This window comes from Mytilus californianus, unplaced genomic scaffold (assembly GCF_021869535.1).
Source record: "Mytilus californianus isolate M0D057914Y unplaced genomic scaffold, xbMytCali1.0.p SCAF_11, whole genome shotgun sequence".
In the NCBI taxonomy this organism is placed as follows: domain Eukaryota; kingdom Metazoa; phylum Mollusca; class Bivalvia; order Mytilida; family Mytilidae; genus Mytilus; species Mytilus californianus.
The window spans coordinates 11,039,937-11,063,607 of record NW_026262593.1 but is presented as its reverse complement, the minus strand read 5'-3'; the positions used below and the strand labels follow the sequence as shown (position 1 = coordinate 11,063,607).

The window sequence follows — 23,671 nt, the reverse complement described above, 5'->3', positions numbered from 1 at the left end:
TATCGCGGAAGGGAGGATTAACCCGGCAACTAGAAAGGCATTAAAGCACTGCCTTTAAAAAACAACACAAAAAACCAAAGACAAAGCTTAAGTGTTTCGAAAGCGTAACACAATCCTGCTCTACATGTGGTACCTATCGTGTTGCTCATATAAGTACAAATTCGGTTATAAGTGTAATTCGATGAATATGGCGGCGTCTGTAAAATTTTCGAAGGGATGACTTCAACTTTTGGCATTTGGAAACCTTGGTTGAATTGCTTCCTTATAAGCTGCAACCATCTGTCAGGAAAGTTATGATAAGAAATGCAAGCTCTGGAATATCATTTCAACTAGGAGATATATACTCCATATGTAGGCGCTGCTAGAATGTTGCTACATAGAAATGGAAATTTCACAATTGAGAAACTAAAACCCATCTCTTTGTTGCAAAGTTTTGTTCTAAAGAAGTCATTGTCAATTTCTAAATATAAATAAAGATATGATACAAACTCAACTGAATCTGGTGTATCGTTTATTTCAAGTTCGATGGGTTAGATGCGTTCAACATGATCACCAAACTTATTAATAATTATTTAGTGTAAACAATATTTTATTGTGAAAATAATAACATGAACATTACAATATACAATTTTTTGTTGAAAGGACATCATCTATTTAGAGGAACGTCATGTTAAAGGATAGTGATAGTCCCTTTTAATTCTTTCTAAAAACCTCCTATATGAAAATCTGCTTGTAACTGTATTTAAATATACTGATTGTGGTAGTGACACGAATCTGATCTTAATAGGTAATACAAATCTATATAAGAATGCAATGTGACATCCAATATATCACTGTATATATATTGAATTAATTTTAAAGACTGGGTAGGGGAAAATGAGCTAAGATAATGAACCGTTTCGATCTTTTTCTTAAAATAAGAGCGACACCTCCGACATTTGTTGAGATTTATTCTTTTGTCAAGATATTTACGTCGTCTTAGGTTAAGGTTTATGATATCTGTAATTTTGATAGCAGTCTGCTTGGAAATATTTCTTTGTAATCATTTATTTATGCAGTAGATAAGCCCATTGTAAACACTTAGGGCGTTCATGTGGTATGGTGTTACCACAGGTAACGAAATAATGTTTTACTCATTTATGCAGCTTTTGAATTTTTAGAAAGAAGTGTATTTAAATAAAAAAGCTTACTTTTTTGTAACCCATCCTTTAAATTTTTAATATTTGTTCATCCAAAGCAACCATCGTCATACATTTTTAAAATGTATCTTTGAAAGAACGTATTATTGATTTTCTCAAGGTTCGGTGTTTCAATTCGCTTGTAATGTGGCATAACAAGCTGACCTAACAAAAACCAGCTGCATAGCTGTCTTAGTCGAAAACAACTAGTTGTGCTGATTTAGACTTCCTTAAACTACCACCTGACCACATATATAGTCGAATGTACAAAAATCATTTGAAAATTTTACTAGTTCAAAAATGTAATCAGCAATATTTAAAATATATACAGCTAGATCTTCAAATCAGTTCTGTATTCTCAAACACGGCTTTGTACTTAAAGGTCAATCCCGTCAATTAAAGCTAGTTGTCCATTTTCAAATAAGGTCGGCCTTTGTAGTGTACCTCTGAAATTTCTGTTCACAATTTTTTGTTTGCAGATTAATCAATTTATAAACTTAATTTTTTTTATTTTATGGGGCAAAGTAATTCTTTCAAAACCTTTCCTTTTAATACGTCACATTTGAACACATGTTTGTTTAATAATTTATATCTATTTTCTATTTAATGTCATATATTTATAAGGGCACATGCATAGCAATACATAACATACAAGTCTATTTGAGTGTATATTAATCAGTAAAAAAGATTAAAACAATTACACAAATATAATTATACATTGCCTTAAAACGTCATTTTTATACATTATGAAACGTAAATATATAAAATGATTGCAATGTGATGAAAAATATCCGCAATATTCCGCTAGACTTACTAGCTTCACCTGACAGGGGTGAAGTTTTTCTGTTGATAATCGGATGCTTATATAATATATGCGTTTCATTAAACAAGTCTAGACAATAACGTCAATAAAATATTTTCAACTATATTCATATAATGAAATAAGTATATTCATTAAGTTCTGATTCATAAAATCAATAATTTGTAAAATGCAAAATAATTTTTTCAAAAACATAATAGATATTAATTAAGAAAGACATTTTTACACTGATCATCTAATAGAGAAGCAGTCTTGGATATTTTGCGTTACGTTTTTTTTTGTCAATATCATTATAATTTCAAATGTTTTAATATGGGAAAAAAAATATATTCTTTTAAACTATCTTGGTCAAACATATATAATGGTTAAAATATTTCTTATTCTTAAATATATACTTAATACAATAGAAATAAAAATTCAGGACACAATGAATGTTTGATTTAGGGTGGTATAAATAAACGGGATATTTTTAAAAATCAACCAGTTAGTACACTATATTTGTAACAGTCTTGAAATCAAGAATATGTACCTGTATGTCTCAGGAATATATATTTTTCTTTATATTTGTATATAATGTCTAACAATATAATATGAATTTAAGTCAATTAGATTTTGATGTATATATCGAAGGGCGAGTATTCGCAAAATAACATGTATAATCTATATTAAATAATGCAAATTAAAATATTAAATTTCGCAACAAATTACCATCATAGCATTTAGTTTGCAAATTAAGTTTTGAATGTCAATACATTAAACAATTTGATAGACACAATTAGGAAAATCTGTCGCATTTATTAGATGATTACAAAATTTACAAAGCAGAACGAATTCAGGGCCATTAACATTTAAAAGTGCATTGTTGCAATGATGATTATTAGAAAACAATTTTGAATATGCGTATGAGTAAAGCAGATTTTCGTTTCTTTATTTTATACCATCAGACATAAAAATCAACACATATAAAATCTATTATAAAATTCTGAAAATACAAGAAACTCTTTTATAAAATTCCTATCGATTTAAGGTCAGTTTTGTTTAGTACAAAATCTTATCTACAAAGTACAAAATCTTTTTACGCAGTACACAATCTTACTTACACTGTTTTAAATCATAATTATTTCAAGTCTTCCTGTGAACTTATTAATATCTCAGATTTATGCTTTCAGGATTTTGGTGATTTTATGATAGCCTGAAAATAAAATAGCATGGTATTTTAATGGAAAAACAATGAAAAACGTTTTATCAACCTCACAACTATGTGTTATTTAATTTGTAAATTTACATGTTTTGTATTATTTATTTTTAGTTTTGCTAGGTTTGTATTAGTTAAAGCAAGAAGGTCAAATAAAAACTACGATATCCTGTGAACCATTTATTTCAGTAGAATGTTGCTCTTGGATTAACCAATAACAAACTGTCATTTAACAAGCAAAAATTTTAACCAGACACAAAGGACGGGGAGCCATAATGACCACATTAATATGTGGCGAGTTAAATTCACTTTTTATATCTCTACCTGTTTATTCTCGATAAGTGGATCTTTGTTGAAATATTCAAGTTGATTAGCAAAGCATGTAAACTATATTTTACAATCCTTGTTTAGGTGCACTTTAGATATTTATATTTGTGGTCGTATATCTTACCGATTTTGTCATGTAATTCATCATGAATTGATACATCTCCGGCTTCAAACATTTTGATTTTGAGCGTTCCTAATGTGTGTTAATGCAGAAAGGCGCTGCGGACGCATCAAATTTATAAAGTTTTATTTCCATTTTTAACGCTGGGTGGATACTGCTGCTCATGGACCATTAGATCCCGATGATATCATCATTCCAGTAGTCAGTGCTTCGGCACTGACATGATTTATAACATATATTTCATAAATGTTCCGTTGATAAATTAAGAAGTTAACAAAATCTTGGCTCCTCGAGTATTAGTGTACACCGACTTTCCAGTTTTGTTTTTTGTTTTTGTTTTTAAGAGTCCTAATGACGTTCAATCCAGAAATGAGCTTGGGCATTTCAAATGTATCAAGTGGTATTTTCATTCGACTAAAGACTAGAGGTAATTGCCCTGTTCGTAAAATACAGATTATCTTTAGACTGCAGATACATATCTTACTGTACATTGTAAAGGTAATTACCCTGGTTGTAACATACAGGTAAAATGTACGTAGTTTGTATGGATGGATTGTTATATATCTTACTGTACATTACAGTGGTCATGTTCGTCATTGCAATATCCTGCGGAAAGTACAGAAATTATACAGGTGTATATACATGTGCTTAGATATCTTACCGTCCACTTTAGGGGTGATTCTCCTGGTCTTAATATACAGGTGACTTTTGTGAATAGTGATATGTTCTGTATTGCTCCGGTATCATTTTCTTCTGTTGGCTTCCAGTATAAAGTTAATACTGGATTGTTCCCTTCTTTTTTATACAACGTGTTCTTAATATCTAATTGCTACAAACAGATATGTATAATAATTTATAAATCAAATTGTAATCAAAATTTCATTCTAAGACTTAAATATTCTTTTTGAATTGTCCAAGAAAATATTTGGTATCCCTAGAAAATGTATTTTGCTTTTTTAATGATTCAGTTATTCAGTTATTCCTGAGCATGTGCCCTTCATACAGAGATATGAATTGTCAACATTTTGATACAGGCCCATGTAGGCATTTATTCAAATGCACTTGATAAACAGTGTATTATTTAATTTATCTGAAATACTTGATATGGCGATAGTTGAATTATATATGATGAAAATTATTGATATTGTATATGAAATATTTAACCCATAAACTGGTTGGTGTTGACTTTGTGTGCACGTGCATTGGTTGATAATGGTCATACAACTATTTAAGTATAGAATTTAGTAAAGTCCCTGAAGCTATCAAAATTGCTTATAACTAGAAAACTGGAATGGAAGCAAAGACCCTGCTTGTTAATGAATTATCAGAGGAAAATAAGGTAAACAATCGAAAAACATTTTACATTATCTTTTACCCTTCATTATCTAATTCACAACGGTAACAGAATTTTTATTTTTTTTAATAAGTGTTTATAATTCCATTTCATTCCAAGAATTACTGTAGTAAAATGGGCAATCACATGAAATTGCTATCACAATATTGGAAATTTAAGCAAATAATAAAGCATAATTTCAAGCTGATTCCCTATTTTGTGTATAAAAATATATATATAAATTTGATATGAAGAGTTTGATTTGAAGCTGAATGACTATATAATTCATGTCAGTTCTTGAAATACTAGTACTCTTTCAGAATTTACGCTCATAAAAAGCTATTTTAAAACAAGAATGTGTCCATAGTACACGGATGCCCCACTCGCACTATCATTTTCTATGTTCAGTGGACCGTTAAATTGGGATCAAAACTTTAATTTGGCATTAAAATTAGAAAGATCATATCAAAGGGAACATGTGTTCTAAGTATTAAGTTGAATGGACTTCAACTGCATCAAACACTACCTTGACCTTGACCAAAAACTTAAACCTGAAGCGGGACAGACGGAAGAACGGACGGACAGACGGACGAACGAACGGACGCACAGACCGAAAACATAAAAATACTCATCAGAGATACAAAATGTGGAATTCTTTACGTTGGTAAATATATCACGAAAAAATGTGATGTATTGAGTTTTATATTATGTTTTCAACAAAGTTAACTTTTAGTTCAAAGCAACCAATAGTGTTTGTTAGAGAATTGTAAGTTACAACTACTAATTCGCTATGTTGTGAATTTTTGTCCAGAAAGACCATTTTTTCCCCCCGATAATTTGAGAGATTTCATCGTGTTCTTGAGAATGTGATTTACCATTGCAGGTTTATTTTTTTTAATTACATATTTGAATTGACTTGGTAAAAAATAGCTTGCATGCAATTTCACGTACAAAATCACCGTGGGATCAAAACCGTATCGTATGTCCTTAAATATCCACCCAGCTCAGGCAAAAGAGTGAAATAATATGTGCTCAATTACAAACTTTAACAAATTAAAAAATATAAGGCTCCCACATCTTTAGGGCTGGGTCAAAATTATGTTAAACTTATGGCACTGTAAGCAAAGCTAAATATTCATTCCCTTGTAAGTCCAAACTTATGTAGGGGCAATTCCAATAGTCTTTTAGATAAAAAAAAAAAAAGGATATGCACAATGGTATTTTATGGTGAAGATTCAGGAAACAGCGAAATTGATTTTGATGAAAAATTGAAAAAGGAGTTGAACAATAGTGCGAGAAACATTCAATGAATTGTAAGAGAAAACCCAAAAATGATTCTGATAAAAACAATAGCATTATACATGATATATTGGTAAGATTGTGAGAAAGTTTCAATACATTGTTTAAAAGGGGTTAGGAACAGGGTACACATTTGGTATCCCAGATAAAGCAATGGCAAACTCCATTACTTACATTAGTAAGATAAATCCCAAAAAATAATTGCACCAAAAACACAATATGAAGTGCACAATGCTATTATGTGGTTAATATTTTGAAAATCAAAGCACTATGAGCGCTACAGGCAGTTAATTAAAAAACTCAAGGCAGACATGGCAAACATTATAATGAATATTGTGGAAGAATTGGTTTAAATATTTATCACAGCTATATCTCAAGTATCAAAAAATGTTTGTACTGTACTGTTTCCACTATCCTACCATTTGTTTTCAAAAGTTATTTACTTTTTTTTTTAAATTACTTTAAAATTTGTATCCTTTTTTAAAGATTCAATGTCTGAGAAGATGTACGTACACTGTCCCAGATAAGGGTAGGGTTTGGTGCCAGCTAACATGTTTAACCCGCCACATTCTGTACGTACCTGTCCATAGTCAGGACCCTGAATTTCGGTGGTTGTTGATTGTTGCTGTATATCATATTTGTTTTTCATTATTATTTTGTACATAAATCAGGCTGTTAGTTTATTGTTAGACTTGTTTTACATTTGTCATTTCCGGGCCTTTTTTAGCTTACTATGCGGTATGGGTTTTGCTAATTGTTGCAGGCTGTATGGTGACCTATAGTAATTAACCTCTGTCAACTTCTCCATACACTGAGGAATGAAGTTAACTTATGGAGGAACATTCTTATCAGAATTATGGTGTCTCACATTAGCGGTAGATGGATCAGCTGGTGTCACTTTGCACACAAACTGATTTAATCATACTTGGAAACAATCTGAAGGGGTGTAATTTTCTTGCATATTATATTACACAAAATGCTGATGTTGTTGGTTTAGCAATGATGCAATATATACATTATTGTACTTCTAAGTGTCTCAAATATAAAATGTACAACATATTTAGTACAAATACTTTTTTAATATTTTAATAGTCTTCATTTCTTAGATATTAAAAACAAGTCAAGTGACAAAAAGGTATTCAGTAAATAAAAAAATTCAAAAATCCATAATCGAAATACTGCTGCTTAATTAGTAATTCTCCTCGGTACAGTTTAACTTTGGTCTTGGATTATCAAGTATACAAACTAACATATTTCATAGTTCTGCACAATGCATCAATATTATGAATTTAAACTATCTTTATATAACTTGTTGCAAAAAGTTTCTGATAAATGTGTATACTTCTTAGTGTGCAATAATATCTCTCTCTTTGTAGTAGCAGTTACACAAATTCTGACATATCATAGTTCTAAAAAGTATCGTTAAACAGTCTCTAAAAATAGCTGGACCGATAAGCAAACTTAATAACAAATAATATTCATGTGTTGTAACCGTTGGCAATTTTGTAATAATTCCTTCAGACACCTGAACCAAAATTTGTCTGACTAGTCGACATATGATGAGACCTGGTAAAAATCTTCAAAATTGATCATATCTGTAGATACACATGTAAATATCTTCAAAACATCATAATGGTCTAGAGTTTCATTGCTGTTATGGAATTATTATGGTGACTAGTCAATCCAGCTACTAGAGAGAATCATGTATTGCACATGTACATGTATGTCTTGCCTCTTCTAGGATAAGCCAAAACTTGGAATCTAGCTGAAATAAAAACAAATACAAATAGTTATATTGTTTATTTTGACAAATAGCATGTATAATATATTTAAATTCTCCCTCGCCATGCTCGTCCGAATTTAAAACATTTCTTTACTAAAATCCTTGGTATAATAAATAAAACAAAAATCTAGGTATACGTTTAGTTGTTCGCAGCAACTTTTCTCTTTTTTAGCAAACAATGTTTAATAACATTATAAACCAATAAATAATAACAACAATATTCAAAATACAAACAAAATTATCCAATACATTTAAATGGACTGAAATCAAACTTAATATTGTAATCATACATTAATATACGACAATAAACGGCAAACATACTGTCGTAGTTACTGTGAGCACCTTTCGAAAGTGACACCCATATATTTAGATCCCAAAACAAGAACCCGTTATACGTAAACTACTTTCACTAACTAGTTTTGAACACATTAATAGAATAAATGAAATACAGGGAACAACCACAAGTCTCAACGAAAAGAAATTTAAATATTATGCATTAGTTTTGTCCATGTAAAGCCATCTATGGGATATCCTTTTTTAAGTGTCAGATAAAAACTTTGATTTTTTACACAAAGTTATCAGTTTGAGAGATAAAATTATGTTAAATAATTATTTCATTTATTCATACATGAATATATGCATGTCATTTAATATATAATGTTTTAGTATAAATAATTATGACCTCTGGAAAGGCCATTTTGATCTATTTGCTTGACGGTAATAATTCATTAATGGTTAGATATCATTGATGCTGGGATGATTAATGCTTTCATTAATAACTAGACCTGTCTGCATAGTGTGACTAAATTACCCATGATACCCCTGTACATGCATTTTAGTTGCACTTTGGAGTTTAGTATTGAGACAACAACGTTTTGAGATATTTGGCTTTCAGTTATTTTTAAAAATCATTGCATTTACCTCCGCTATGTCTGTGTTAGGTTGACACATGGTTTCTGATAGGTCTATCTGACAGAATTATATTGTGAATTCCAAAATTAATGCATCCATTTATGATTAAATATTGCAAATCTTTGATGACGGTCTCAAATATGAGTTTTAATAAATGTGATTCCAATCACTTATCAAAAATAAAAAAATTACAAAAATTCAAAATCAAGAGATTTTACATTTGCTACTATATATGTCCTGTTGCATTTTACCCATGAATAAAAAGATCACATAAATTTCTAAATTCCCAGTATTTCCATCAGTTTTTACCTAACACATTTAAAATAATGACAGTATAATAAGGATAGACTATGCTTGTTATATTTCATACATAGATCTGTTTTAAAAATTGGTTGTCTTTTTTCCAGCAGATTATTTCAAGTGCAATATCTTTTCAAATAACATCAATGTTAAAGGTCAATCATCTTTTTTGGGTCATTTCACAATGACCTAATCTTATTGACATCACTTTCCAAAAATTCATTGGCACACATTATTGAATTATATTTGACTTAGTTAGGTTAACTGTTAACCTAAGTTATCCAGAAAACAGTTATGCCCCAAACACAAATAACTATCATAGGGTCAAGGCCAGAGCATCATGTCTTTGATATATGAGACCCATCCCAATATGCATACCTTAGGTATAACCTCATCACCTTTCTTGTGTTGGTTAAATTTCAACTGGAATTTTATCCCTCAAGAATAATATAAGATTTAACAAGTCGTATAAAATTTTACTCAGGACAACTATACCAATTTTTGATTGAAAATTATAGCACCACAGGCAAGAAATATGGGACCATGTCAAGCCTGATAGGACCGCCTGCCCACTGTGCCTTGGGAGAACACTGCGTTTCGTCAATTTCGTCTGACCTGCCTTTGCTAAATGAAAATGACACCCCCAGCCCATGATGTTACTCCATACACAGGCACATACATTGACACTATTTTCTTCTCATTGCCCATATTTTATTATTATTGATAGAACGTCTAGTGCCTCCATACCAAGTTTGAAAAATAGTTGCGAGTAAAAAAAATCATAAACGGTTCGTCGATCATCCTTGGACTTTACACTGCTTGAACGATATATATTTTTCCCTTAAAATGAGCCAGAAACGAAGATTTTAGGCCAAGGAATAAACAGTTCTGGTTTTGAAAACATATCCTAAACATTGAAAATATGTCAAAGTCGGACATTTGCTTCATGGTGGATCATCTGATTGGAAGTTTTTTGGACATACATATACTGAATTTGACGCCACCGCTTGCTATTAACATGTAAGGTATATAAAATTAACCTACTTTCATAGCAATCCAAATTTCTTATCGTATCCTCTTCGATTTTTTCCCCATGAATACCAACCCTCGAACCCTGACAGAACCCACCTTGTAATGAATGAAATGAAACGAGCGATCTGACTGGTCCATTTTTTCAATGACCTTTACATCCATTAATCACATCTCTCGTTTTATTTCATTCATATAGAACTTGATTTGACCTAACTTGAGGCCAGTTATAAATAAATGGAATAATATAATAGGAACTTCGAAGGAATTCAAATGTGCATACATTTAATTAAGATCAGTTAAGTCACCACATTTATCTCTAACCAAACAAACAAAAAGAATATAATGATTAAAAATATTTACCTTTATTTCATCAGAATCCTCCAAATTTACACGGATGTTAGTTATAAATCCTTGATATTTACGTTTCGTCTTCTAGTTTAAATTCCCGACAAACAATATTCCTGCGCCTGTTGCCATTTGGCAAATGTAAACAACTTTTTTAGAAATTTTCGGGGATGAAATATTTCCTACAATTGTTCTTTGACATCTTAACCAAAAGCACACGCGATAATAAACAATGTACGGATTTCTATTGAGCACTATTTCCTTTGTGCAACGTCAATTATTTTACGTTGTTCGACCATCATTTCAGGTTATTCTGGCCATATTTTTTGTATTCAAGAATTAAAAGTATGAAAAAAGTGTTCAATTAGTTATAAATAACCTATTAACCTGCTAGATAATAACAATGGCACCTATTTCAGAATTCGTTGGGAAAAAGGCAAATCTAGAGTGCTAGCATAAGGCAGCTTAACTTCCTAAAAATCATTTAAAAGTTATAATTAGAGGTTTAGGAGGAGAAGGTGATACAAATGTGTACTATAGCATGCTTATATGGCAAAATCCATGTCCACGTGATTTGAAAGCAAAAATCACTATGAAGAAGAATGAAATAGGATGTGCAAAGTGCATCATGTGAGTACAGTTCTGTGAAAGTGTCATTACAGTCTGTCAGGAGCAGATACGGATACGAAAGTGGGACAGAAGGCCGAACGATTAACGGACGAAAGAAGAGTCGGAAAAACGGACGGCCAGGCAGACGGAAGGACGGACTTCCCATCATTACTTACTAACCGATTTAAAAAGCTCGTTTATAATGGTCGTGTATGTTGATGAATGATTTTCAACATGCAGTTTGTCTAATAATGCAGAACTGAACACTTTTGTATAACTAATAAAATATTATCCACCATATATTTTGTAAGTACTAACATCACAGTACACTCTCTTTTTTACCCCAACATTGAGTAATACGACATCAAAGGCTTTATCTAATACTCCCATCACCATTCCTTTCTCTTCAAATGGACCAGTAGTCTAGATAAAAAAAGTGTCAACAAAATATGTGCAGAATGGTTTAACTTATTTCAAACTTCATGATAAAAGAGCTCACATTTCCTTAATCCAAAGACCGTTGACTTGTTGGTAATGCATTAAAAGCTAGCATATATCCATTTCCGTGAACTTGCTTTTGACAGAAAGTTGAAAATTCTTACTAAGTAAATCAATCCAATGGTCTTTCATAATAAACATGTTCAGTTATACTTCAACGTGTTTAAATTTTTCATAGATACATAGATTTGATTTGGACATTTGACGGTACGTTAAGGCTTTCGGGATGTCACTTCCTAATTTCAAAAATTATTAAATGAAGAGAGTTTGTAAATTAAGATACTACCGATGCAAACCTATTGATTCATTGAATATTGATTGCCGTTATCGATACTAGCATTGATTTTATTTTCCAAAATTTTAAACATAACTAAACATATCTTGCAATGAGCGTCACTGATGGGTCTTATGTAGACGAAACGCGCGTCTGGCGTATTAAATTATAAGCCTGGTACCTTTTGATAGCTATTATTTGTGTGTGTCTCTGTCCTGTATGTTCTCCCATTTATTTGTATTGTAATCCTGTCATGTAATCTTGTCATTTTAATGTTATATTTAACATTGCCATAAAAGCTTGAGGTTTGGCTAGCCACAAAACCAGGTTCAACCCACCATTTTTTCTTAAAATGTCCTGTACCAAGTCAGGAAAATGGCCATTGTTATATTATAGTTCGTTTCTGTGTGTGTTGCATTTTAGTGTTGAGTTTCTGTTGTGTCATTGTTTTCATCTTATATTTGATGTGTTTCCCTCAGTTTTAGTTTGTAACCCGGATTTGTTTTTTTCTCAATCGATTTATGAATTTCGAATAGCGGTATACTACTGTTGCCTTTATTTGCAATCCAGTTATTAACACTTGTGATACTAGATTTTCTCGATAATTATAATCTAGCACTGTACAAGTTAATGCTTTTCCGAGACGAATTAAGATGTCTTAGTGCTAAATTCGTTCGAGGTGTACAGGAGTTAGTTTTGCTCAGTATTTAGTTTTTTGTGTTGTGTTTTGTATACTGTTGTTTGTCCTGTGGTCTTTTTCCTTTTTTGTCATGGCATTGTCAGTTTATTTTTTACCATGAGTTTGAATGGCCCTTTCGCATCTCCTTTATGTTTATCATGCAATCGACCATTTTACCTTACAGATACCGATGTACAGATAACCTTCAGCATACGCATAGTATTCTGGTATTCTGTTGCACTGTTGCGAGGGAACGCTTCCATTCAAATTACTCTTTGTACTAACATGATCAACACAACGGTTTCAAGATGCGGAGCACCTGAGATGACCCCCATTTTTGGTGGTTCTCATTTTCTATGTTGGTTTGTATATTGTTGTTTGTCTTTTGGTTGTTTTTATTTTTTTGCAATCTATTAAGTCATGTCAATATACTTAAAAAGCATTCAACAGTCGGGAAGCAAAAAACTATGCGCTTAAGCGTAAAAGGTGTATTGAAAGATAAAAAACAATATTCATTCAGTGTAGGTATTAAAATATACAATTTATTTCTAATCGCTACAAATTGGGAGAGAAAGGGATCACACACACGCACATGACTCTTTCGGTGCAACATGCTGAATGTATCTGAGCCAGGACTGAGAGATTTATCCAGTTGATGTCGTTGGTTGCTCTGTGCCATGATTTTTCTTCATTTATTATTTTAAACATACATCCAGCCGTTGGTTTACTCTTGAATAGTTAACATTGTGTCCTTCCAGTGCCTAGCTTCTATAGCTTTTATACACATCTAAATACTATATGCAGGGTTTTTCACTTTTTGTGACATTGATCCATTCTTGTGATGCGCAGTTTATATTTCGTTTGTGGTGTCCTGGTGTGCTGTCGTAAATTCATGGAAGTTGTCCGTTGTTATTCTGCGGTTTACATGTTGTAATGTATTATTATATTATTTATTTATGTATTTCCCTGTGCTGAGTGTTCTTGCGTTTGTTTGTACTGTATTCCTGTCATGTAGTGTTGACATTTTAGCAATATTTGTAACATTGCAATATAAGCGAGAGGTTTGGCTAGCCATGAAAGCAGGTTCAACCCATCATTTTTTCTTAAAATGTCCTGTACCAAGTCAGGAATATGGCAGTTATTACAGACGATCTGTTTCTATGTATGTTGGCGTTTGCTTTTGTTGTGATTCAGTTTTTCTGTTGTTCCGTTGTTTTCCTCTTATAGTAAAACTGTTGATGTGTTTCCCTCGGTTTAAGTTTGTTACTCGGATTTGTTTTTGCTTAATCGAATTATGACTGTTGAACAGAGTATACTACTGTTGCCTGTATTTTCATTGTTTAAGGTCGTAATGTGCCATGTATTTCTTCACATCCTTGTCGTTAGCTTTCTGGCCGGTGTATTGTTTTCTTATTTGCAATCATACCATATGTCATCATTTCCTACTGTTTACACTATTACAATACATACAATTAATAATATGTGAAGCCTGGTTACATATAATCATTGATGTTTTTTTAAAGATGTTATAACAAAAGTCTCCAATATCCTATGCGTAAGTGTAAATCCAATTAAATATTATCATCTCTCGGGAACCACAAAATACAGAACACAATCTACACATGCTTACTGTTGACCTACCTTCACGAAGACAGCAAAGAACAGTTCTGAACTTAAATCTGACGCTTGTTTACCATGAATCTTTCTGTCGTTACAGTTCTCAGCGATGCTCTTTATTGCAACAGTAGACTTTTCACTTAGTTCACAGTTATCTGGAAAAGGAAAAATGAGCTAGTGATTAAAATTCTTCCTAAGAGTATTACTAATTATCAATTATTCCATATCCATTCTGATATCATCTCAAGACTAGTATATTCTACCAATTCGTAAGCAGTTGGTATAAAAATGAAGGAAAATATTTGAACTGGTCTGCAAAATGCATTACATTACCCTTTTAATTATAAATTTTCACTGCGAATTTTTTATTCTTTTATTCAAATGACATCTGCTTAACAATATTCGTGGGGTATTTTAAACAGATCTGTTAATTGAATGCATCACCCTGACTTATATGGCATCTGTGATAAGTTTTATATGGCTAACCTAAAGCTGCAGCCAAAGTCCTGTGGACCATTACATCAGCATATCTTCTGATAGGGCTAGTGAAGTGTGTATACAAAGGTATATTCAATGCGTAGTGACGATACAGTTCTTCATCATCGATACACCCAATACAGAAATACTTGGCTTTCTAAAAATAAATAAATAAATAAATAAATAAATGCATGGTGGTGATACAGTTTTTTTTTTAATTAAACTAGGGAATAGTGACGAGAAAAAAATTCATCCGCTCAAGAAGTAGTTAGTAGTCTAGTAATATAAATATATATAAACGTATGGTGATGATATATGTTTTCATCATCAATACATTCGGTACAGAATCCCACATATATATATAAATAAATCAGAGCTTTTTGAAGACACAATGCTGTATCATGAATACAATGAAATTTTTGAAAAATTCTAAATAAATATAGGCAAAGTGACGACAGTCTTTGTCATCATCGATGCATCAAAAATAGAAAAAAAAGAATGTCTTGTCAAAAAGATATTGCATAACAAGACAACGTTTTTATTACACATGAAGATCACTATCACTTTCATCTAAATTCATACTTCCTCCAGTCCTCCTTTTATTCCATGTGGGAACTAACTCCGATATTTGCTTCATATCATCTACACAGATAGTATCCTTTCTTGCATCCTTTTATATCTACTATTTTCTGCATCCTTTTTTACAATGGTGTTTTTAGAATAACCTCAGGGGAACCTATTTGTTACCTATGCATAAATATTCATTGCACGTCACCTTCATCTGATTTCAGATATACACTTCAATACAATCATGTGTATATGATGAAAATCCTTTTATTTGTAGCTTTAAGGACAGTAGAATAGCCACAAAGAGGTAAGGGAGGATGGGGAAGTTGACACAATAAGAATAACCCATCATACTCCAACATCCCCTCGAATGTACTAGTTTCATTTTAATGATGTAGACATTGCATCAAATATTGATGGAATATTTTTTTTTCTATGCCAAACAGAGGCATAAGAAAATAAAACATAGAATAAAACCGGTCACAGTCAGCACTTAACCATACCTTAATTTTGTGCATCAAACTGTTCCCCTCTCACTCTCAAAGCAAGTACACAGCCAACAATGCCCACTGAGAAAGTCAGTCCAATAGTAAGGTTATTATTCAAAATAACATAGTTCAAAATGTATGAGAATTAAAGGTTAATTAGACATAATTACCTGCATTACTTTACAACACCTGTTTATGAGCACCTGCATTCTAGCAACAGATATGTCATCACTATCAGCGTATCTCCACAGAGACTTCTACAACAATCATTGTTGGAATGATATATGTGTCTGTAAACATAGTTCAGTTCATTTTTTTCAACTTCTGATACGTGTCACACCGAACGTTCGAAAAGCCATACATATTTAAATAAAAAGGCATGAATACTTGAAGTGTTACACAGAACAGCAATTAAAGGCATAGGTAATCATTTTTTTCATGTAATAAATATAATAATAGGTTGGTTTTGAATTTGTAAATCAAGCCACTATCAACACATTGTTTAGCTTAATCACAATATTATAAAAGAATTTGGCAACATTATTAAAATGGCCTTTCATCTGAATTGTTGCACAGTAAATGATAAACATGCAAATGATTCAAACATTTTTGTTCAGATGTAAAATGGAGGCGACAGTAGCTAGTTTACCGATGTAAAATTTGTTTAATCAGTTACGAGACAAATCAAGGTAACAAATGAAAACTGAGTGAATCGAATAAACTCCAAAAGGAACGAGATTGCATGCATTGACAGGGCAAGCGTCTCCTGCTATGCATGCACCAACCGCAATGCGAATCTACAGTCAGTCAAAATGTCACAATTGGGAATAGGACACAATCAGTCAAATTAGAGATCAGACGACTACACTGGTGTGTAAAGATCTAAGAACACGAAAACATGTCGGTCGTGAGTTGCACACATCGCATCGGTCAACAAATCCGTGATGGTGACCGTAAAACTTTGTCTTTTTCAGTCGTTCTTCTTCATTATCTTGTTGGATCAGTATTTTGTGTAAGGAGCACAACCATGATAACGAGGTCCATATAGTGTGAACATACACGAGCGTTACGTATTAACCGAGATATGTAAACGCATCACGTGACGTGGGAGCAGAGGGTATGTTACTACTGAGAAATGGGTAGTTGACAATTCGAAAGTTTAAATCATCACGTCTGTTATAGGTTATGGTTTGAAGTCGTCCATATATGTAATTCAGAAAGGTTTAAGATAAAATATCTTTTATAAAAAAATGAAAGTGTATTATAACATATGATGTTTCTATATAAAAATGTCCTGTCTGTCTCCTTTTTTATTTCAAGCGTTTGCATTCTGTCATTAATCAAGATTTGATAATTTGAATGCCTCATTTATTTTGAAATACCTAAGGGTGAGAAAGAGACATGCAACATCAATCCACTAACAATTATTCATAATGTATGAATAACAAAAACAAGTTTGTTGAAGTCATACTTTGCTCCAATCTCCTGATTCTGACATGTAAAGATTACATGGGCTATTTGGAAAATTCGTAATAAATGCAAATTCAATAAAATTAAACTGAAATGGCAGTCTGTACGGACTTTGTGGAAATTTCCCATGAAAAACGGATTAAATGTTCTCTTGAAACTCTCGGATGTTAAGTAAATATGCAGAGCGAAAGTTAAACTCTCTATCAAACAAATATAGGAAAAGAAACTGTTACTGCCTCCACCGATATTTTCTTAGCTATAAGGTGTGTTCGATTTTTATATGTGATAGCGTTTATTACAATATCTATGGGAGGTTGCTATTCTTGCAACATATTTAAATATGTTTGACGGAAAGAAGACTCCTTATACTTTAAAAAACAAATTTAAATGATATCGTATTTGTGCCAATCACATCAATACATTTTAATGTTAATTTTAACATATGACAGTCAGTGAACACGATGAACGATAATGATATATGGTGTATTATGATTCTTATGAGGTAATAACAACTTTTGGGGCTATTTATAAGGGTTAAAACTCTTGGAGTTTAAAATCATTTATTTTTTTCCAGGCCAAGTGATTTTGTTTTGAAATACAAGTGTCCCTATGTAAGCAACCTGTGCTACTTAGGTATTTATATATCTTGTCTTGCTGAATTAAAAAAAAAAAAACACAACAAACTCTTTAAAAAAAATAACATGTTGGAACGAAAATTAACTTATTTCTGATTTATAACTAATAATAAACTCTTCATAGATACCATGCTTAAAAAATTGTACGCCAGAATCTAGAAAAGACTCATCAGTGACGCACGAATAAAAAAAGTTGATAAATTTACATTTTCCTTACTTTCTCTGGTAAGGTATATATATATTCCTGTTGTATGGAAAAAAGTATAACAAAATTATTGAACTTTAAGAAACCTCTTTACATATAAATACACAATAATTACCTGTATTGTACCTGCAGATGTAGCATCAATAGGGAATCCCACGTTTGTGCTCCATTCAACCTGAAATATAAGACAGATGAAACACACTTATGTGGAAATACACATTTTCATTCTATAAAATATTGATTTTTTTTTAAACGACTTTAACTTTTCATTTGTCACCTGGCAAGAGAAGCTCTAATATCTGCAAAAGTAAACAATTAAATAAAATAGCTATTACAAATATTTTGCAGACCAATGTCTTCATATCGAATGTCAAATATCTATTTTGTTGTGAAAGAACCTTTTTGTGCAGACGCAACGTTAAACATTTACCAAACAATTAATCAATCAATAGATCTTTTCAAAAGAGCATGTTTAATATATTTCCACAATGTCTATATAGTTAGTCATTATTTCATCGACTTTTTATCCAAATGTAAAACTTTTGCATTTTAATTTTTATTGTCTTTCTTACCAATTCATCCACCATTTTGGACTGTGGTTTGGGATGTCTTCGTAACAATGCTTTATCTGGAAAATGTTTCTTGATCTTATCAGCAACTGCTATATTAGCCAGCAACATAAATTCTTCTACCAATCTGAAATATGTCCGTTTTATCTGATTATTTGTCCAATTATAAACATATCTTGAAAAAAAGAACTTCTTATGTTATACATAACTCACCATATTATTATGTTAAAAATATATTTGTAAAACTTAAAATTTTCATTTCAAGGAACAATGAAAGTACCAAAAATCCTATAGATTCTGAAATGACGAATTCTTAATAAATTATATACATGAAATGCACTTCTGATCATGAAAATGTGTTATTTTTTATTTTGGTAATGTCTTCGTGTCTTAAGTGACTTGTATGTATGATTTTGAATCATAGATATATTGACCTATATATTTAAACTTACCTATTACTATCCTTTTGTTTATACACACTATATCCATTTGGCATTCCAGTATCTTTATCTAATGAGAACTGTAACTTCACTTGGTCTAAGTGTAAGGCTCCTTTATCAAATCTGGCCTTCCTCAAGTTCTTAGCTATCTTATTAAATATTACATAATACAATTAACATGCAAATATATTTCGGAATTTTTTAAATGTAAAACTTAAGTTATTTTGAAGTATAACTAATATTTTCTGATATTCACAGAAGTCTTGTGTAAGGAAGTCATTGAAAACAGTTATTTTTTTCTAAGAAAGTCAAGTGGAAACCTATATGTTAAAATTGTATCAAAGGATCCATTTCATGTAAACAGCCTGACACACTCTCAAACATGTATTCTAATGCAATGTTTATGTAACAATTTTTTTCATTGGCTAAACTTTATCGTCAAATCCACAATTGAAATGTCGTAAATAAAGATTTAGCCGCCATAATGAATAACTTGATCAACAAATGCTCGTAACTACAATATAATCGGAAATAAAACAACACCTACCTCAAAAAAGCAGTTTTGATGTGATATTATCCAAATTTGATTAGTAGAACCCTTTCGAAATAAGTGGTAGGATTCCACCTAGAAACTAGTAGGAGTGTAGTAGAAAGCTACCGAGAATCAAAGATTCTATATAGAAAGTAGGCGGACAGGGAAAATGAACAAAATTCTGACTGGATTTTTTTATATTCTTACTAGCAAAATCCTACTATCTAGCTGGAATTTTAAATGTCTGTATGGATTTTTTTCTGTTTTGAAAATTGGAACTTTTCTGTTTTGAAAATCTTAAGTTGGAATTTGGACAGAAAATATGATTAGATTATTCATTTCCCTACAAGATACCTACCTCAATTAATTTATTCCTACCAGAAAATCTTTCTACCTGGAAACTTTTTAATTATCTTAAACTGGATTCCTGTTTGCTAATGACACAAATTTTGCTGTGTTAAATGCAACCAAGTTCCAGTTCACAAATTCAAAATTTGGAGAGGAAAAGAATGGAAAGTTGTGTTGGAACACAATGCTGCAAGGGTCAAACAACTACAATACTGAAATGTAAGAAAATATGGCTCATGTAGACTGAAGGTAATTTTTATACTTTAAAGATGAAATTTTTTATCTGTCTGCCAAATATATTTAGTAATCAATTAATTCAACAATAGTGCCTAATTTTACTCATTATTTGTTCATAACTCTTTATTTCATCTAAGCAACATTTTTGCAAATCTACATGTACATGTATAACACAATTTCTAGCTTGCATATATTGCAGTTTCCTCATACATTTCAAAAGTCCATTTTTTTTTAAATGAATATATTCCATGTATTTCCTTTGTTCTTTGTTGTTGAGATTCAAACTTAAATGATTGACCCAGTTGTGTATTTGTGAATATACACTTACATTTTGTATATTTTTTAGATTTCTATTAGAAAATATTTTTTTCTGTGAGGAATTTTGAAAAATTCCTACCAGGTTTTCTAGTAGGTATTTTATTTTCCTGTCAAATTATTCCTGCTAATTTGAATATTTCTGGTAGGAATCTACAATATTCCTACTAAGAAATTCCTGCTAATTTAAATTTTTCGGCTATTTTCTAGGTAGATTCCTACTACTGTCAGACTAGAATATCACTCTTTTCTGGTAGGAATTCAATGCAATATTCCTACTATATTCCGTGTTCATTCTGTGTGGAATATTTCATACAGGAATTTAGTAACACAATGCCATGACATTTATGCGCTAAAATCATTTTTGAAGTTTCGCGAAATTTTATTGTATTTCATTTATACATTTTTTCAAGCTCTAATGTATTATTACTTTTTGTACTGTATTAACATCGGAATAACATTACTGTAGTTGAAGAGTCTTGCCGACCACAAATTATCCAATTGACCGCGGCAACTTTTCAATTAGTGCTGTTATTTATTAAATTACTTTCCCAATCAGACCGGACGTGACTACCTGTATATATATACCCACTGCAATTAATGGTTGCATGTTTCATTACATTATAAAGAATGCAAATCAGAATATAAATTTTACGTTATATTCCACTTTTCTATTAAAACAATTGTTTTTCCAATAAAAATTATGATGCAAGGTCAAGTGATTTAGATGCACTTTATGATAAGCTATTTCAGTGACTGAATAACCAAACACAATTATAGAATATAAAAGACGCTTTCTGTTCCTGCTATGTGTTAATTACAATTTGACAGAATCTATTTATGAGCCTCAACAGAATAATAGCCTGAAGAGCCCAGTCCTGTTCATGTATGTTTTCACAGTTCATACTACATGTATTTCAATATCTATGTCTACTACAGGAAAATTTCACCTTCTAGTAAACAGCATGGATATGTACTGAATTAATTTCATTATGAATTACTTAGTTAATGTTCAGATGAAATGGATTTAATGAATACCTTTTGTAGATTTAATACTGTGTCTTTTATTTGACTGATTAAGTATCCATCAGATAGAGTTGGCAATTCTTCTTCTGTCCATTCCCTTTCTGGATCCTCTACAAATCCCTGTAATTTTGAATATATGAAGGATCTGTGTACAGCCAGACAGCAAATCTCATAATGGCGTCGATTTTATAATCAAGGTCACTTAATTTTCAATTCAAAAAATGATATTTTTTTGCAACGGCAATAAGGCTACGAAAATGTCAGCGTAAATACATTTTAAGTTTCTCCCAATATTAACCAAATATATCATTTGATACGAAAGATTTCAAACTTTCTCTACGTTATTTCTTTAAGAATGAAAATGTAGAATTTCCTTGATAATTTGATTGGCAAAGTTGAAAAAGCATGCCGCAGCAGTGACACTTGTCAGTAAATAAATGCAAATTTTTTTAGGGTTAGAAAAAGCTAGACAAACTAGAATGACTATAACTGCCCTTAAAGATGACAAAGGAGTTATACAGACAGAATCTTCTAAAATGTTACAAATAGAAAAAGAATTCTATCAAAGTATTTATAATAGTACATATCCAGATATGAAATCCATAGATAATTATATTAATGATACAAATATTGATCATAAATTAAATACACAAGAAAGTGAGATTATGGAAGGTACTTTAACTATTGAAGAATGCACAAATTCTTTATTCAAGATGAAATTGAACAAATCACCTGGAATTGATGGACTAAGTGTTGAGTTCTATAGAACGTTTTGGGAAGAATTAAAAGAATTGGCTGTATCTACATTTAATTATTCATAGAAAAAAAGGGGAGTTAACGAGTTCCCAAAAATTAGGAGTTATTTCTCTTATACATAAAAAGAATGATCCGCTTTGTTTAGATAATTATAGACCCATAACTTTATCAAATATTGATACAAAATTAATTGCATATTCATTGGCTCAGCGCATTAAAAACATCCTACCAAAAATTATTCATAAAGATCAAAATGGTTATGTCAAAAATAGATATATAGGTTATAATATTAGACAAATCCAGGATATAATCGATTATGCAGAAAGATTTAATATAGAGGGGGCACTACTATTTTAAATAAAGGCAACAGTAGTATACCGGTGTTCAAAAGTCATAAATCGATTGAGAGAAAACCAATCCGGGTTACAAACCAAAACCGAGAGAAACACATCAACTATAAGAGGAAAACAAAGGAACAACAGGAACACCAAAGTGCAACAAAAAACAAACGCCAACACACATAGAAACGAATTATTTGATAACAACTGCCATATAAGACTTTTCAGCTTTAAAACAATTTGGGTTTTAAAATTCTATGTTCAAATGGATTAAGACTTTATACACAGATATTAAAAGCGCAGTAATAAATAATGGATGGATATCTGAACCCATTAGCATTCATCGTGGGATCCGACAAGGATGTCCGTGCAGTGCGATAATTTTCGTTGTCGCAGTAGAGATATTAGCCTGTACGATAAGGCAAGACCATAAAATTAAAGGCTGGAAATTAAGATAGATGGGAAAACACATTCATTAAAAATCAGCCAACTTGCAGATGACACGACACTTTTTCTAAAAACACAAAAAGACATTTCAAAAGTTTTAAATATGATTGAAATTTTTGGCACATTATTAAGGCTTAAATTAAACAGATCAAAAACAGAAGGCATTTGGTTGGGAAAACATAAACACTGCAAAGAAAAATATGAAAACATCAATTGGACAGATAAACCAGTGAAATGTTTAGGTGTATTTTTTAGTTGTAATAAAAATGTTTGTCAAAAGCTCAATGCTGAAAAACATTTAGAAAAATCTGAGAAGATAATTAAAAATTGGCAGAAAAGAAATCTAACAATGTTGGGAAAAATAAGAGTTATCAAATCACTGATTATAACCAATATTACTGTTTTAGCATCTGTTTCACACATAGAAAAAGAAGACATTGATAAATTTAAAAAAAATATTTACCAATTTTTATGGAAAAGCAAAAATAGAAAAAGTTAA

The 23,671-nt window shown here is 31.2% G+C and overlaps 1 protein-coding gene across 1 annotated transcript; it reads right to left on the bottom strand.

Annotated features, from left to right (window-relative positions):
* Positions 1-494: 494 nt before the first annotated feature.
* Positions 495-21,811, bottom strand: LOC127720790 (DIS3-like exonuclease 2; the record flags this gene model as incomplete). Its single annotated transcript, XM_052227541.1, has 10 exons — positions 495-3,190; positions 4,303-4,470; positions 11,573-11,677; positions 14,347-14,477; positions 14,809-14,956; positions 16,025-16,111; positions 18,280-18,339; positions 18,737-18,860; positions 19,186-19,322; positions 21,644-21,811. Coding segments are annotated over 10 exons (1,155 nt in total), but the record flags the coding sequence as incomplete, so codon positions are not given.
* Positions 21,812-23,671: the final 1,860 nt, after the last annotated feature.